Genomic DNA, 13,449 nt, shown 5'->3' with positions numbered 1-13,449 from the left:
CGTTTACTGACCATTCCGAGTGTCTTTAAGCTTAGAAGTTCGAGGATGATTTGCTGACGTGAAACGGGTGAGACAACGCCCAATATGGCGGGCCATATGCACGCACGCACATTCGCAGCCGGGAGTGCGCCGCCCACCATATTGATACAACATCGAAAGAAGTGGCCAGGACCCGCGCCAGAGAATGGGGTGTGACCCTTTGCCTCGCGCCTGTCCTGTTTGATTGTAAAATATAGGCCATTTCAGCCCATCGTGTCTGCGCCGACCGACAAAGCGCTATCCAGCCTAATCCCACCTTCCAGCTCTTGGTCCGTAGCCCTGTCGGTTACGGCACTTCAGGTGCACATCCAGGTACTTTTTAAATGTGGTGAGGGTTTCTGCCTCTACCACCCTTTCAGGCAGTGAGTTCCAGGCCCCCACCACCCTCTGACTGATGAAATTTTCCCTCAAATCCCCTCTGAACCGCCCTCCAATTACTTTAATCTATGCCCCCTGGTTGTTGACCTCTCGGCTAAGGGAAATAGGTACTTCCTATCCACTCTGTCCAGGCCCCTCATAATTTTATACACCTCAATAGGTGTCCCCTCAGTGTAAGCCCAGATCTCCATCCTCGCTCCCTGCCCATGAGTCTCCATTCTGGGAGTTAATTATCCCTTTCGGCAGAGAAAAGCTTGCAACAAAGGAAAGTTGGAGTTGGTCTGAGCCAAGGTCTACAAGAGAACAGTGAAGTCTGGCATATTGCTCACTGCCACGCGTTTGTGCTGACTTTAGCTGTTTCTTCGTCCTGCTCCAGATCTCCGAAAATTTTATACACTTCAATTAAATCTCCTCTCAGCCTCCTCTATTACAAAGAAAACAAAACCCAGCCTATCAGAACTTTCCTCACAGCTATAATTCTCCAGTCCTGGCAACATCCTCGTAAATCTCCTCTGTACCCTCTCCAGTGCAATCACATCTTTCCTGTAATGTGGTGAGCAGATGGACCCCTATACCAAATGGGTTTGCCCAGAACATGGCCAGCACCAGCTGCCGTCAGCAAACCCCCCCCCCCCACCAGTTGCTGACCCTCCCCCTCCCAGAGGCTGACCCCCACCCCGCCAAAGTCATTAACTCCATCCCTTGTTCCAACCTGGACATAAATCTAGGCTGACACTCCCAGTGCAATGCTAAGGGAGCGCTCCACTGTCGGAGGTGCCGTCTTTCGGATGAGACGTTAAACCGAGGCCCCGTCTGCTCTCTCAGGTGGACGTAAAAGATCCCATGGCACGATTTCGAAGAGCAAGTATCCTCGGTTCCTGGGACCAATGTTAATGTCCCAATCAACATAACAAAAAAAAGATTATCTGGTCATTATCACATTGCTATTTGTGGGAGCTTGCTATGTGCAAATTGGCTGCTGCATTTCCCACATCACAAGTGACCACACTCCAAAATTCATTGACTGTAAAGCGTTTTGAGATGTCCGGTGGCCATGAAAGGCGCTATATAAAGCCAAGTCATTCTTTCTTTTCCTTCCCCCAAAAGGCTGTGGATTCTGGGGGTCAATTGGAGCTTTCAAGGCTGAGATTGATAGATATTTGTTGACTAAGGATATCAAGGGATTGGAGCGACGGGTAAATAAAGTTGAGGTACAGATCAGACGTGATCTGATTTAATGTGGGAAGAGGCTCAAGGGGTGAATGGCCTCCTCCTGTTCCTGTCAGACATTGGTACTCAATCGGTTCTGTATTCTTTTCTTTTGTTCATAATTTGCTTTCCTTACCTTTTGTATCCTGCATGACAATGGAGCAATACTTGAGGAAGGTGATGAGGAGATTACTGGTGTGCAGGTTTGGATCCAGTGGCAGTTCTGAAGAATTCATCACTGCAGTGGAAAGAGATGTCAAGGAGTTAAATGAAACACGATTGTACCTGAAAGGCGGACGTCAGTCTGTACCAAGTCAGACGATCCGAATCAGGACAGCACCTCAGGCCGCGACCCTTTGCCTCAGCACCTGAGTTACCCAGGATATACGGCACAAAAACAGGCTATTCGGCCCAACCAGGCTGTGCCGCCGTTTATGCTCCACTCGAGCCTCCTCCCGTCTTTCCTCATCTAAATCCATCAGCATAACCCTCTATTCCCTTCTTCCTCTCATACACTTATTTAGCCTCCCCTTACAGGTACAGCAAGTAATTAGGAAGGCAAATGGAATGTTGGTCTTTATTGCAAAGGGGGATAGAGTATAAAAGCAGGGAAGTCCTGCTACAACTGTACAGGGTATTGGTGAGACAACACCTTGAGTACTGTGCACAGTTTTGGTCTCCGTATTCAAGGAGGCATATACTTGCATTAGAGGCAGTTCAGACAAGGTTCACGAGGTTGGTTCCTGAGATGAAGGGGTTGTCTTATGAAGAAAGATTTGGCATTACTCATTGGAGTTTACAAGAATGAGAGGTGATCTTATTGAAACGTATAGGATTCTGAGGTGCTCAACAAGGTGGGTGCAGAGAGGATGTTTCCACTTGTGGGGGAATCTAGAACTAGGGGGCATAGTTTCAAAATAAGGGATCGCCCATTTAAAACAGAAATGAGGAGGAATTTCTTCTCAGAGGGTTGTGAATCTGTGGAATTATCTGCCCCAGCTGTGGAGGCTGGGTCATTGAATATATTTAAGGTGGAGATAAACAGATTTTTGAATGATAAGGGAGTCATGGGGAGCGGCAGGGAAGTGGAGCTGAGGCCAAGATCAGATCAGTCATGATCTTATTGAGTGGCGGAGCAGGCTCGAGGGGCCAAACGGCCTACTCCTGCTCCTATTTCTTATGTTGTTATGTGTAGAGTCGCAGTCCCTGCAGCATCATAATCACAGTGTGATGCTCGCAGCCTCTGTACCACTCAGATTATGTGGTGGAGCTGGCACACAACACCACACAGTCGCTCCCAGTCTGTACCAGGAAATAAAAGCGCTCCACAAAATAACTCCGGTCAATACAGCTCGGGATTGCTGCCCCTCTTGCTCAGGTAGTTTGGGTAGTGGCCAACGTTCTGTAACAAATGCGCTGTTCATTGCAATTTGACTGAATGTGATGTACCAGCATGCTTTGAGAGGCTAAGAAGCCATGTTGCTGCGCAAATGCTGTGAAGACAGAACTTCCCGTGGTTTACAAATCTCCGGTCGGGACAATTGACATTACCGCGAGAGTTCCGTAAAACAAACCTTTTAGTTGTTGTAAAATGATTGAACAATGGTCAACGTGGTCTGAGACACGTATGCATTGGGAGGCCTGCCAAGCTTTGGGTATAAAGTTAGAAAAACACAGAGCTGCTGCAGTGAGTCGGGCGACTTGACCAGTCACACAGGAGGTAGGGCCGACTAGTCGCTGCCGAGTTGGCCACTGGTGTTAGTACACTTGTACTTGCTGGTAATCATAGATTAATTTTAAGTAAAGAAAAGTTATCCTGAAGTCTTTTGTCTCGAGTTGCCTGTTCCATTACTGATCCGAGTTCTATATACTGGTAGACGGAGGCAAGGTCATTTTTTTGGGTCCCTTTAATGGGCTGCGATGCCCATTCAAAATTCCGCGAATGTGCGAAATATCCCATTCAAAATCCGGGAAGCACCCTGTGCGAATCTCCAGACAGCTGCGTAGTCGTTCAGCTTAGCAGCAACGTTGGTAGTGGATTACTGTCGAGGAAGATCCTTGGTTTTTGACCAACTGCTCTGTGCCCAGTTGCCTGACCTCGGCCAAGACATCAGTGGCGGTGCTAAAACTGACCTCAGTGGCGGTACGAAAACTGACCTCAGTTCCCGCCGGGTGGGGGATTGGGGGGGGCGCGGCGGTGGGCAGAAACCAAGAAGGGTTCCCAATCCTGATCAGTGTCCAGTCAACCCTTGCTGGAAACTGTGGGGATAAAGAATGAGAGGTGATCTCATTGAAACATGCAAAATTCTGAGGGGGATTGACAGGGTAGATGCTGAGAGGTTGTTTCCCCTGGCTGGAGTGTCTAGAACCAGGGGTCACAGTCTCAGGATAAGGGGCCAGCCATTTAAGACCGTGATGAGGAGGAATTTCTTTACTCAAAGGTTTGTGAATCTTTGGAATTCTCTGCCCCAGAGGGCTGTGGATGCTGAGTCTCTGAGCATATTCAACGCTGAGATAGATAGATTTTTGGAGTCTAGAGGAATCAAGAGATATGGGGATCGGGCGGGAAAGTGGAGTTGAGGTCGAAGATCAGCCATGATCTTATTGAATGGCGGAGCAGGCTCGAGGGGCCCTGCGGTCTACTCCTGCTTGTATTTCCTATGTTCTTATGATGAGCTAAGGACAGAGTTAGGCTGCAACCCCAACCCGCCCCTCCCCTCCCCTCCCCCACATAAACGCTCACAGTCAAAAAGCCTGGGCTCCCAGCAGGTGAACAAACAATTGGGTAAAGTACTAGCGGCATCCAGTCTCTGTCGGAGCCTGGAGCCCGGGCAGGAGTCAGCACCTTCAGGAGAGGAGGGGAGAGCGTTGCCGGAAATAGGAGCAAGTAAATCACTGGAGGAAGACTTGCCATCGGACGAAGGAGGCGTGGTTCCCAAGGGCGTGGTTGGAGTTGTTGGCAGTGTTGGTGTCGTTGGAATATTAACCAGCCCCATTTCTGGGTGGCTCTGAGTTTAATAAAAAGAACATTGCAGTTAGAGACTTTATCCTGAACATATTTAAGCACCATTACCGCACTCTCGCCTCGGAGTCAGAAGGTTGTGGGTTCAAGACCCACTCCGGGAACTTGAGCACAAGATTTTAGGCTGACACTGCCGTGCCAGTACTGAGGGAGCGCCACACTGTTGGAGGGGCAGGACTGAGGGAGTGCTGCACTGTCGGCGGTGCCGTCTTTCGGAAGAGACGTTAAACCGAGTCCCCATCTGCCCTCTCAGGTAGACATAAAAGATCCCATGGCACTATTTCGAAAAAGAGCAGTGGAGTTCTCCCCGATGTCCTGGGGCCAATATTTATCCCTCAATCAACATCACTAAAACAGGTTATTTGGTTATTATCACATTGCTATTTGTGGTAGCTTGCTGTGCACAAGTTGGCTGCCGCGTTTCTACATTACAACAGTGACTACACTTGAAAAAGTACTTCATTGGCTGTAAAGTGCTTTGAGACATCCGGGGGTCGTGAAAGGTGCTATAGAAATGTAAGTTTTCTTTTTTGAGTACAGGAAAATGCAAGTTTCTTCATACTGTACTGTGTCCTCTGACACAAGATATGAAACGTAACTTGCAGTCGAAACACAGAGCGGTAGACATGCAATTTCCAGCTTTGGGATCACGGAAAGTGATCGAGAGCAGGAACCCTGGCTGATTTCATTGACCATTTCTTAGCCACGGCACACAGACGCCTATCAAAGCACCACTGCTGCCACCCTGGCCAAGATCAGCACAATCCGGGGGCATTGAGCTGCTTGACTTAGTACAACGCTGGACAGTGCACTGAAGCCACGGGGAGAGGCACCTCAGTGGATGTTGATCAGTGTGTCAGGGTGGCTGTGGAGCAAGTTTCGCGCTCTCACCTGTGCTAATACTGTGATGAAGTTTCTGTTTAAATGAACGGCTTCGTACAGTGCCAGCAGGATAGCCTCGTTGGTCCTGGATCGGAAAAAGCACAGAAGCCAGTAGTCAAACAATGAGAGCAATTCCTTATTCAATAACAACTACTCACATTTGTGCAGCATCTTTAACGTAGCCAAACGTCCTAGGACGCTTCACAGGAACGGAATCAAACAACTTGACACCGCGCCACATAAGGAGATGTCAGGACAGGCAACCAAATGCTTGGTCAGTGAGGTAGGTGTAATATATGCACCGGTGAGTATGCTCACAGATTTGTAGAGCTGTTGCATTGGGAGTAGGTCATCTATGATGAGGTATGCAGTTATGAGCCTAGTGGATGAACTGGTAATGTGTAGTGTGATTGTTAAACCTTTGTTAATAAACCAACTAGTTCTTAATAGCAACATGTTGCTATGAATTCTTAAGCAAAGAACCCATGAAGCAAATACATTACAGTAGGATTTAAGGAGCATCTCAAAGGAGAGAGCCGGAGAGGTTTAGGGAGAGAATTCCAGAACTTGGGGCCCAGGCAGTTGAAGATATGGCCGCCAATGGTGGAACGAAGGAAATTAGGGATGCGCAAGAGGTCAGAATTGGGGGAGCCCAGAGATCTTGGAAGGTTGTAGGGCTGGAGGGGTTTAGAGAGATAAGGAGAGGCTATCTCTCATTCTTGTGTTTCAACAGAATCTTTTTCATGATCCATCTTATTAAATGCCGTGCTCTTTATTTTGTAATTACTTAGCCATTTTCTGGCCGAATATTCCTTTTATTCTCAATGTACTTCTATTTGTGATTCCCCTGCTTGAATCTCTTGGACTATCCATCTTCCTCAGACTATCCTGCTTTCCCATACAACTTTGCGTTGAATCATCAGCCCCCTCTCGGCCAACGTAAACAGATTAATTGTCCAATCATTGAATTCTTGGAATCCTGCTGTGCATCAAAATGGCTGCCAAGTTGGCCAACATGACGATTCAATGTAATTCGATCTTTGTTAAGTGCCTCGAGCCATTTATGAGACTTGGCAAAGTATTCGGTTTTTAATCTGAAAATGTAAAATATTTTACTTTCAAAACCATTAAGATCATTTATTAATATGGTGAAGAGCACAAGTCCCAGAGGGAGAGTCCACCAGTCAGTCCTGGTCAATGCAACCACCATCGCGCACAACTTTTTCGCTGCCCTATTATTTTGACGATTTATTAACTCACTTGCAATGTCCACTTTCTCCCCTTCCAAGGGCTCTTTAGCCTCACGTCTCTCGTGAATGACCATAACAATTCCAATAATTCTTCAGTTGTACTGCAGAGCTGCTTTTACAAAGAGATTATAGTGCACTGCCTGAGGGCCCTGTGGAAACCATCCCAAGAACTTCAGAAGCATCATTCATCCTGCTCCATCCTTAATCTGTGCTTGACTTACCTCAGTTATGGTCTATCCCCCCCAAGGCAAAATCTCTATACTGCTTCCGTGTGAATCAAACTGATTTGCTAATGCCTCTGTAAACCTTTTTGGCAGCTATTGATCTGATTCCTTTAATGCAAGAATTCACCCAGATTTGTCTACTTTCTCAAAGTCTATTCAAATCTCCATTACCCTGTTCGGGGGTGAGGGGGCAAGTCGACAGCACCTCCCAAACCCCCGACCTCCACAAGGACAAGGGCAGCAGGCGCATGGGAACACCACCACCTCCACATTCCCGTCCAGGTCATACACCATCCTGACTTGGAAATATATCGGCTGTTCCTTCATCGTCGCTGGATCAAAATCCTGGAACTCCTTCCCTAACAGCACGATGTCCACATAACAAAAAAAAACAAGATTATCTGGTCATTATCACATTGCTGTCTGTGGGAGCTTGCTGTGTGCAAGTTGGCTGCCACGTTTCCCACATTGAAACAGTGACTACACTCCAAAAAGTACTTCATTGGCTGTAAAACGCTTTGAGACGTTCGGTGGTCATGAAAGGCACTATATAAATGCAAGTCTTTCTTCGATGGGAGTACCTTCACAGGGACTGCAGTAGTCCAAGGTGGCTCACCACAAGCTTCTCAAGGGCAGCTCTGGATGGGCAACAACATCCCATCAATGAATAAATAAAAGTGACCTCTTGACTCAGGCGAGTTCTGTGTTCTGTGCTCACTATTGAGGTTACGTAGCCTGCTCACCTCATGTCTAACTTCTCTCTTACTTCCACTGTTCTAAAAACCGACATCATATCTCCGATCAGTGATCCTTCCAGCAAAAATAGATTCTGCCTCCAGAGTTTTTCTGTGCACACTGCCCTTTGGTTGGGGAATTAAACCAAAGCCTTATTTTCCCAGCATCTTGGTCAATATTCCACCCTCATCCAACATGACCAAATAAACTCAGGTTAACAACTTGTATTTATATAGCACCTTTAATGTAGTGAAACGTCCCAAGGTATTATGATTTTTTTTTCATTGACACAGGCCGCATAAGGAGAAATTAGCGCAGGGAAGTGGTCGGTTTTAAGGAGCGTCTTGAAGGAGGAAAGAAAAGTAGAGAGGAGGAGAGGTTTAGGCAAGGAGTTCCAGAACTTGGGGCCCAGGCAACAGAAGGCACAGCCACCAATGGTTGAGCGATTATAATCAGGGATGGTCAAGAGGGCAGAATTGGAGGAGCGCAGAGATCTCAGGGGGTTGTGGGGCTGGAGGAGATTACGGAGATAGGGAGGGGTGAGGCCATGGAGGGATTTGAAAACAAGGATAAGAATTTTGAAATCGAGGTGTTGCTTAACCGTGAGCCAATGTAGATCAGCGAGCACAGGGGGTGATGGGTGAGCGGGACTTGGTGCGAGTTAGGACAACTGGGCAGCCAAGTTAACTGCTGAATCATCTAATTGCAATTTGCGAGATCTTGCTGTGTCCAAATGGCGCAGTGCTCACCTAACCCAGTTAAAATCCTAGAATTTCCGACCATGCATCCAATGTTCCCTCTAATTTTTGTTTCTTGTGCGCTGTCCCTTCCGTCCTGTGAGCAGCCTGCACAGGACCTCACACTTGCTGCGTGGCCGCATACCTGAGGGGGAACATTGCTGCCATCATCTTGTCTCTGGAGACAAAACCTGCTTTAGTCACTGGAGTTCAGAAGAATGAGAGGGGATCTCAAAGAAACGTTTAAAATTCTGACGGGTTTAGACAGGTTAGATGCAGGAAGAATGTTCCCAATGTTGGGGAAGTCCAGAACCAGGGGTCACAGTCCAAGGATAAGGGGTAAGCCATTTAGGACCGAGATGAGGAGAAACTTCTTCACCCAGAGAGTGGTGAACCTGTGGAAATCTCTACCACAGAAAGTTGTTGAGGCCAATTCACTAAATATATTCAAGGAGTTAGATGAAGTCCTTACTACTAGGGGGATCAAGGGGTATGGCGAGAAAGCAGGAATGGGGTACTGAAGTTGCATGTTCAGCCATGAACTCATTGAATGGCGATGCAGGCTCGAAGGGCCGAATGGCCTACTCCTGCACCTATTTTCTATGTTTCTATGTCTCTGAGTTTGAATGTCGTGGGTTCAAGTCCCGCTCTAGAGACTTGGGCACATATTGTAGGCTGACGTTCCCAGTGCAGTGCTGAGGGGAATGCGTCACAGGAGCGATTATCAAACCAAATTTGACACCAAGCCACATAAGGAGATATCAGGTCAGGTGACCAAGAGCTTGGTCAAAGAGGGAGGTTTTAAGGAGGATCTGAAAAGGAGGAGAGGTGGAGCGGCAGAGGTCTCGTGCTCTCTCTAATATTCTCAAGCGTAGGTTCTGCTTTCTCATATGATGCAGGATTTTTTTTTTAAATAGACTTCGCACAGCACATCTGTGCTCGCTTTGTTTTGCTGTCGGGAGCTGTGCGACGCAGCGAGGCATAAAAACTGCCGGGGATGAGCTGCCGTTTGTAAACCTGCTTTATCTAACAATAATTGCCTCTGCTCTCGTCAAATGCTCTGGAACTGCATCTGCCGGGACAGATTCCAGTGGATCCGGTTGCACTGGGGTGGATTCCAGTGGAGACGGTGCACTGGGGCGGATTCCAGTGGAGCCGGTTCCTCTGGGGCAGATTGCAGTGGATCCAGTTTCAGTGGGGATGCCTGCTGAAGATGCTGGGCTGACAGGCCGATAATCAAAGGATTGCCTTCCTGACCTCTTGTTTTCCCTAAAAAGGAGAACTTTAACTGTTCTGCAGATCTTGTGTTGCTACTCCACTCTGCAATTCGCTGTGGAAAACATGAGCCACTGCTCCGCATGTCTCCCTTCAGTTCCTCACTGCCAAGTAGTTTAGGCAGGCTGGTGCAGGTGAGGCGAGGGTGATAGAAAGGCGGGATGAGGGCCTGCTATTACAGAGAATGACATCGAGTCTACAGCTCAGAAACAAACCATTCGACTCAGCAGGTCTGTGCCGGTGTTTATGCTCCACACCAGTCTCCTCCCACACCACTTCATCTGACCCTATCGACATAACCATCTATTGCTTTCCCCATCATGTGCTTATCTCAAGACAGAGAGCTACAGGTTTTTGAATATTAGGGAATCAAGGGATATGGGAACAGTGCAGGAAAGTGGAGTTGAGGTAGATGATCAGCCATGATCTCATTGAATGGCAGAGCAGGCTTGACGGGTCGAATGGCCGACTCCTGCTCCTAAATTTTATGTTCTTATTTGGCTTCCCCTTAAATGGATCTATTGTGCCTGCGACACAGCGAGTTAAACAAATCCCCCACCCTTCTACTTTTCAACGGTTCAGGCATAAAAGACCCCACAGCCCACTGACTCCGAGGCGTGAGTGCTGGTGCTGAGCCACAGTAAAGAATAATGGGGTGGTGAAGAGCGTACAATGGACGATATTGTTAATGCAGTGTTCTATTATTTCTAAAGACAGGGTGCAGACGCAGCACATTGTGTATCATTGTGGGAGAGGGAGAGAGAGAGAGACAGGGCGCAGATTCCTGATCTCCCAGAACACCCGAAGGGCAGAAGCAGTTAACCTGAAGAGCCCTGGAGAGGCAGAGGGAGCTGATAAGCAGCAGAGAAACTCAGTTGCCATAGAGAACACATCCTCGAGTAGCGCAAGAGTAGCCGCTTTAAAATCAGAGCAGTTACTCGATAGATGACTGACTGGACATCAGGGAGTCTCACTATACAGACCCCTGTTCGAGAGGGAAATGGAGTCTCACCATCAGGATGCAGTGAAAGCCAGTTTAAAAGGATGATAATTCAGCAGCAGTCTCAGATTTGTCTTGTGTTACTGTTTATAGCTGCTGATGATATCGGGGTCAGTGGCTTTGAAAGGCTGTTGAGTTGAGACTTGTGAAAGGGCTGAATGAGTACATGCGGTCCCATACTGAATCACCGTGTCACAACTAATGTAAATTCAACTCCCCCACACTGCCCATCTCCGAGGCACTGATTCCTCCAGCAATCAGCATTCTCTCTCCCTTTTCATAGCACCACTTCTCTCCCCTGAAGCGCTCGATTCTCGCCGGGGCAGGCCTCCAGCACTTCGCCCAAGTGGCCACTCTTCTGTGCAAGCCTAAAGTGTGAACACCAGCAGGCTATTCAACCGCAGAGGGACTCACACAGCCAACCCGGATTCTATCCTCAGCATAAGGTCCATTGTTCAACAGGTTAGCGATCAGGACTGGGAAATGCCGGACTGTGCATCCTCTACCACCTCCCAAAATTGAGGAACACAACAACTTGCATTTATATAGCGCCTTTAACATAGTAAAACGTTCCAAGGTGCTTCACAGGAGCGATTATCAGGCAAAGTTTGATATCGAGCCACGCAATGTGCTATTAGGACGGGTGACCAACAGTTCAGTCAAAGAGGTCAGTTTTAAGGAGCATCTTAAAGGAGGAGAGAGAGAGAGGCAGAGAGGTTTCGGGAGGAAGTTCCAGAGCTCAGGGCCCAAGCAGCTGAAGGCACGGCCGCCAATGGTCAGGCAATGAAAATCAGGGATGCTCAAGAGACCAGAATTGGAGGAGCGCCGAGATCTCGGAGGATTGTGGGGCTGGAGGAGGTTACAAAGATAGGAAGGGGTGTAGGGGCTGGAGGAGGTTACAGAGATAGGGAGGGGTGTAGGGGTTGGAGGGGGTTACAGAGATAGGGAGAGGTGTAAGGCAGGTTGAGGTTACAGGGAGGGGTGGAGGGGCTGGAGGAGGTTGCAGAGATGCAAGGGGTGTAGGGGCTGGAGGTGGTTACAGAGATAGGGTGCGGTGTAGGGCTGGAGGGGGTTACAGAGATAGGGAGGGGTGTAGGGGCTGGAGGGGGTTACAGAGATAGGGAGGGGTGTAGTGGCTGGAGGACATTGCAGAGATAGGGAGGGTGTAGGAGCTGGAGGAGATTACAGAGATAGGGAGAGGTATAAGGCTAGAGGAGGTTACAGGGAAGGGTGCAGGGGTGGAGCAGGTTACAGAGATAGGGAGGGGTGTAGGAGCTAGAGGAGGTTACAGAGATAGGGAGGTGTGTAAGGCTGGAGGGGTTTACAGAGATAGGGAAGCGTGTGGGGCTGGAGAAGGTTCGAGAAACAGGGAGGGGTGTAGGGCTGGAGGGGGTTACAGAGATAGGGAGTGGTGTAGGGCTGGAGGCGGTTACAGAGATAGGGAGCGGTGTAGGGCTGGAGGAGGTTACAGAGATAGGGAGGGGTGTAGGGCTGGAGGACGTCACAGAGATAGGGAAGGGTGTAGGGGCTGGAGGAGGTTAGAGAGATAGGGAGGGGTGTCGGGGCTGGAGGTGGATACAAAGATAGGGAGGAGTGTAGTGGCGGGAGGAGGTTAGAGAGATAGGCAGGGGGTGTAGGGCTGGAGGACTTTACAAAGTTCGGGAGGGGTATAGGGGCTGGAGATGGTTACAGAGATAGGGAGGGGTGTAGCGGCTGGAGGAGGTTACAGAGATCGGGAGGAGTGCAGGGGCTGGAGGAGGTTACAGAGATAGGGAGGTGTGTAGGGCTGGAGGGGTTTACAGAGATAGGGAGGGGTGTGGTGCTGGAGAAGATTCCAGAAACAGGGAGGGGTGTAGGCTGGAGGGGTTACAGAGATAAGGAGAGGTGTAGGGCTGGAGGGGGTTACAGAGATAGGGAGCTGTGTAGAGCTGGAGGAGGTTATATAGATAGGGAGTGGTGTATGGGTTGGAGGAGGTTAGAGAGATAGGGAGGGGTGTAGGGCTGGAGGATGTCACAGAGATAGGGAGGGGTTTAGGGGCTGGAGGAGGCTACAGAGATAGGGTGTGGCGTAGAGCTGGAGAGGGTCACAGAGATAGGGAGTGGTGTAGGGCCTGGAGGGGTTTACGGAGATAGGGAGGGGTGTAGGTCGGGTGGAGGTTACAGAGATAGGGAGGTGTGTTGGGGCTGGAGGTGGATACAAAGATAGGGAGGATAGGGAAAGGTGTCGGGCTGGAGGAGGTTACAGAGATAGGGAGGGGTTGTAGGGCTGGAGGGCGTTACACAGTTCGGGAGGGGTACAGGGGTTGGAGATGGTTACAGAGATAGGGAGGGGTGTAGGGTTGGAGGAGATTACAGAGATAGGGAATGGTGTAGAGCTGGAGGTGGTTACAGAGATAAGGAAGGGTGAAGGGGCTGGACGGAGTTAGAGAAAAAGGAGGTGTATAGGGGCTGGAGGGGGTTACAGAGATAGGGTGGGGTGTAGGGGCTGTAGGAGGTTACAGAGATAGGGAGGTATGTACGTGCTGGAGGGGTTTACAGAGATAGGGAGGGTTGTGGGGCTGGAGGAGGTTACAGAGAAAGGGAGGGTTGTAGGGGCTGGACGGGTTTCCAGAGATCGGGGGTGGTGTTGGTCTGGAAGAGGTTATAGAGATAGGGAGGGGTGTAGGGGCTGGAGGAGGTTACAGAGATAGGGAGGCGT

General features: G+C 49.1%; 1 protein-coding gene across 3 annotated transcripts in view; it reads right to left on the bottom strand.

The window, feature by feature from the left end:
* Window positions 1-13,449, bottom strand: part of armh3 (armadillo like helical domain containing 3) — a 222,651-nt gene that overhangs the window by 126,933 nt on the left and 82,269 nt on the right. For all 3 annotated transcript variants that reach the window (XM_070876412.1, XM_070876413.1, XM_070876410.1), the window contains 3 exons: window positions 5,540-5,615; window positions 4,538-4,634; window positions 1,763-1,864 (listed from right to left, as the gene is read on the bottom strand). In XM_070876412.1, the coding sequence (XP_070732513.1) occupies window positions 1,763-1,864; window positions 4,538-4,634; window positions 5,540-5,615 (275 nt within the window). The remainder of the gene's footprint in view (window positions 1-1,762; window positions 1,865-4,537; window positions 4,635-5,539; window positions 5,616-13,449) is intronic.

Source organism: Pristiophorus japonicus, chromosome 3 (assembly GCF_044704955.1).
Source record: "Pristiophorus japonicus isolate sPriJap1 chromosome 3, sPriJap1.hap1, whole genome shotgun sequence".
NCBI classification, from domain to species: domain Eukaryota; kingdom Metazoa; phylum Chordata; class Chondrichthyes; family Pristiophoridae; genus Pristiophorus; species Pristiophorus japonicus.
This window is presented reverse-complemented; position numbering and strand designations above follow the sequence as displayed.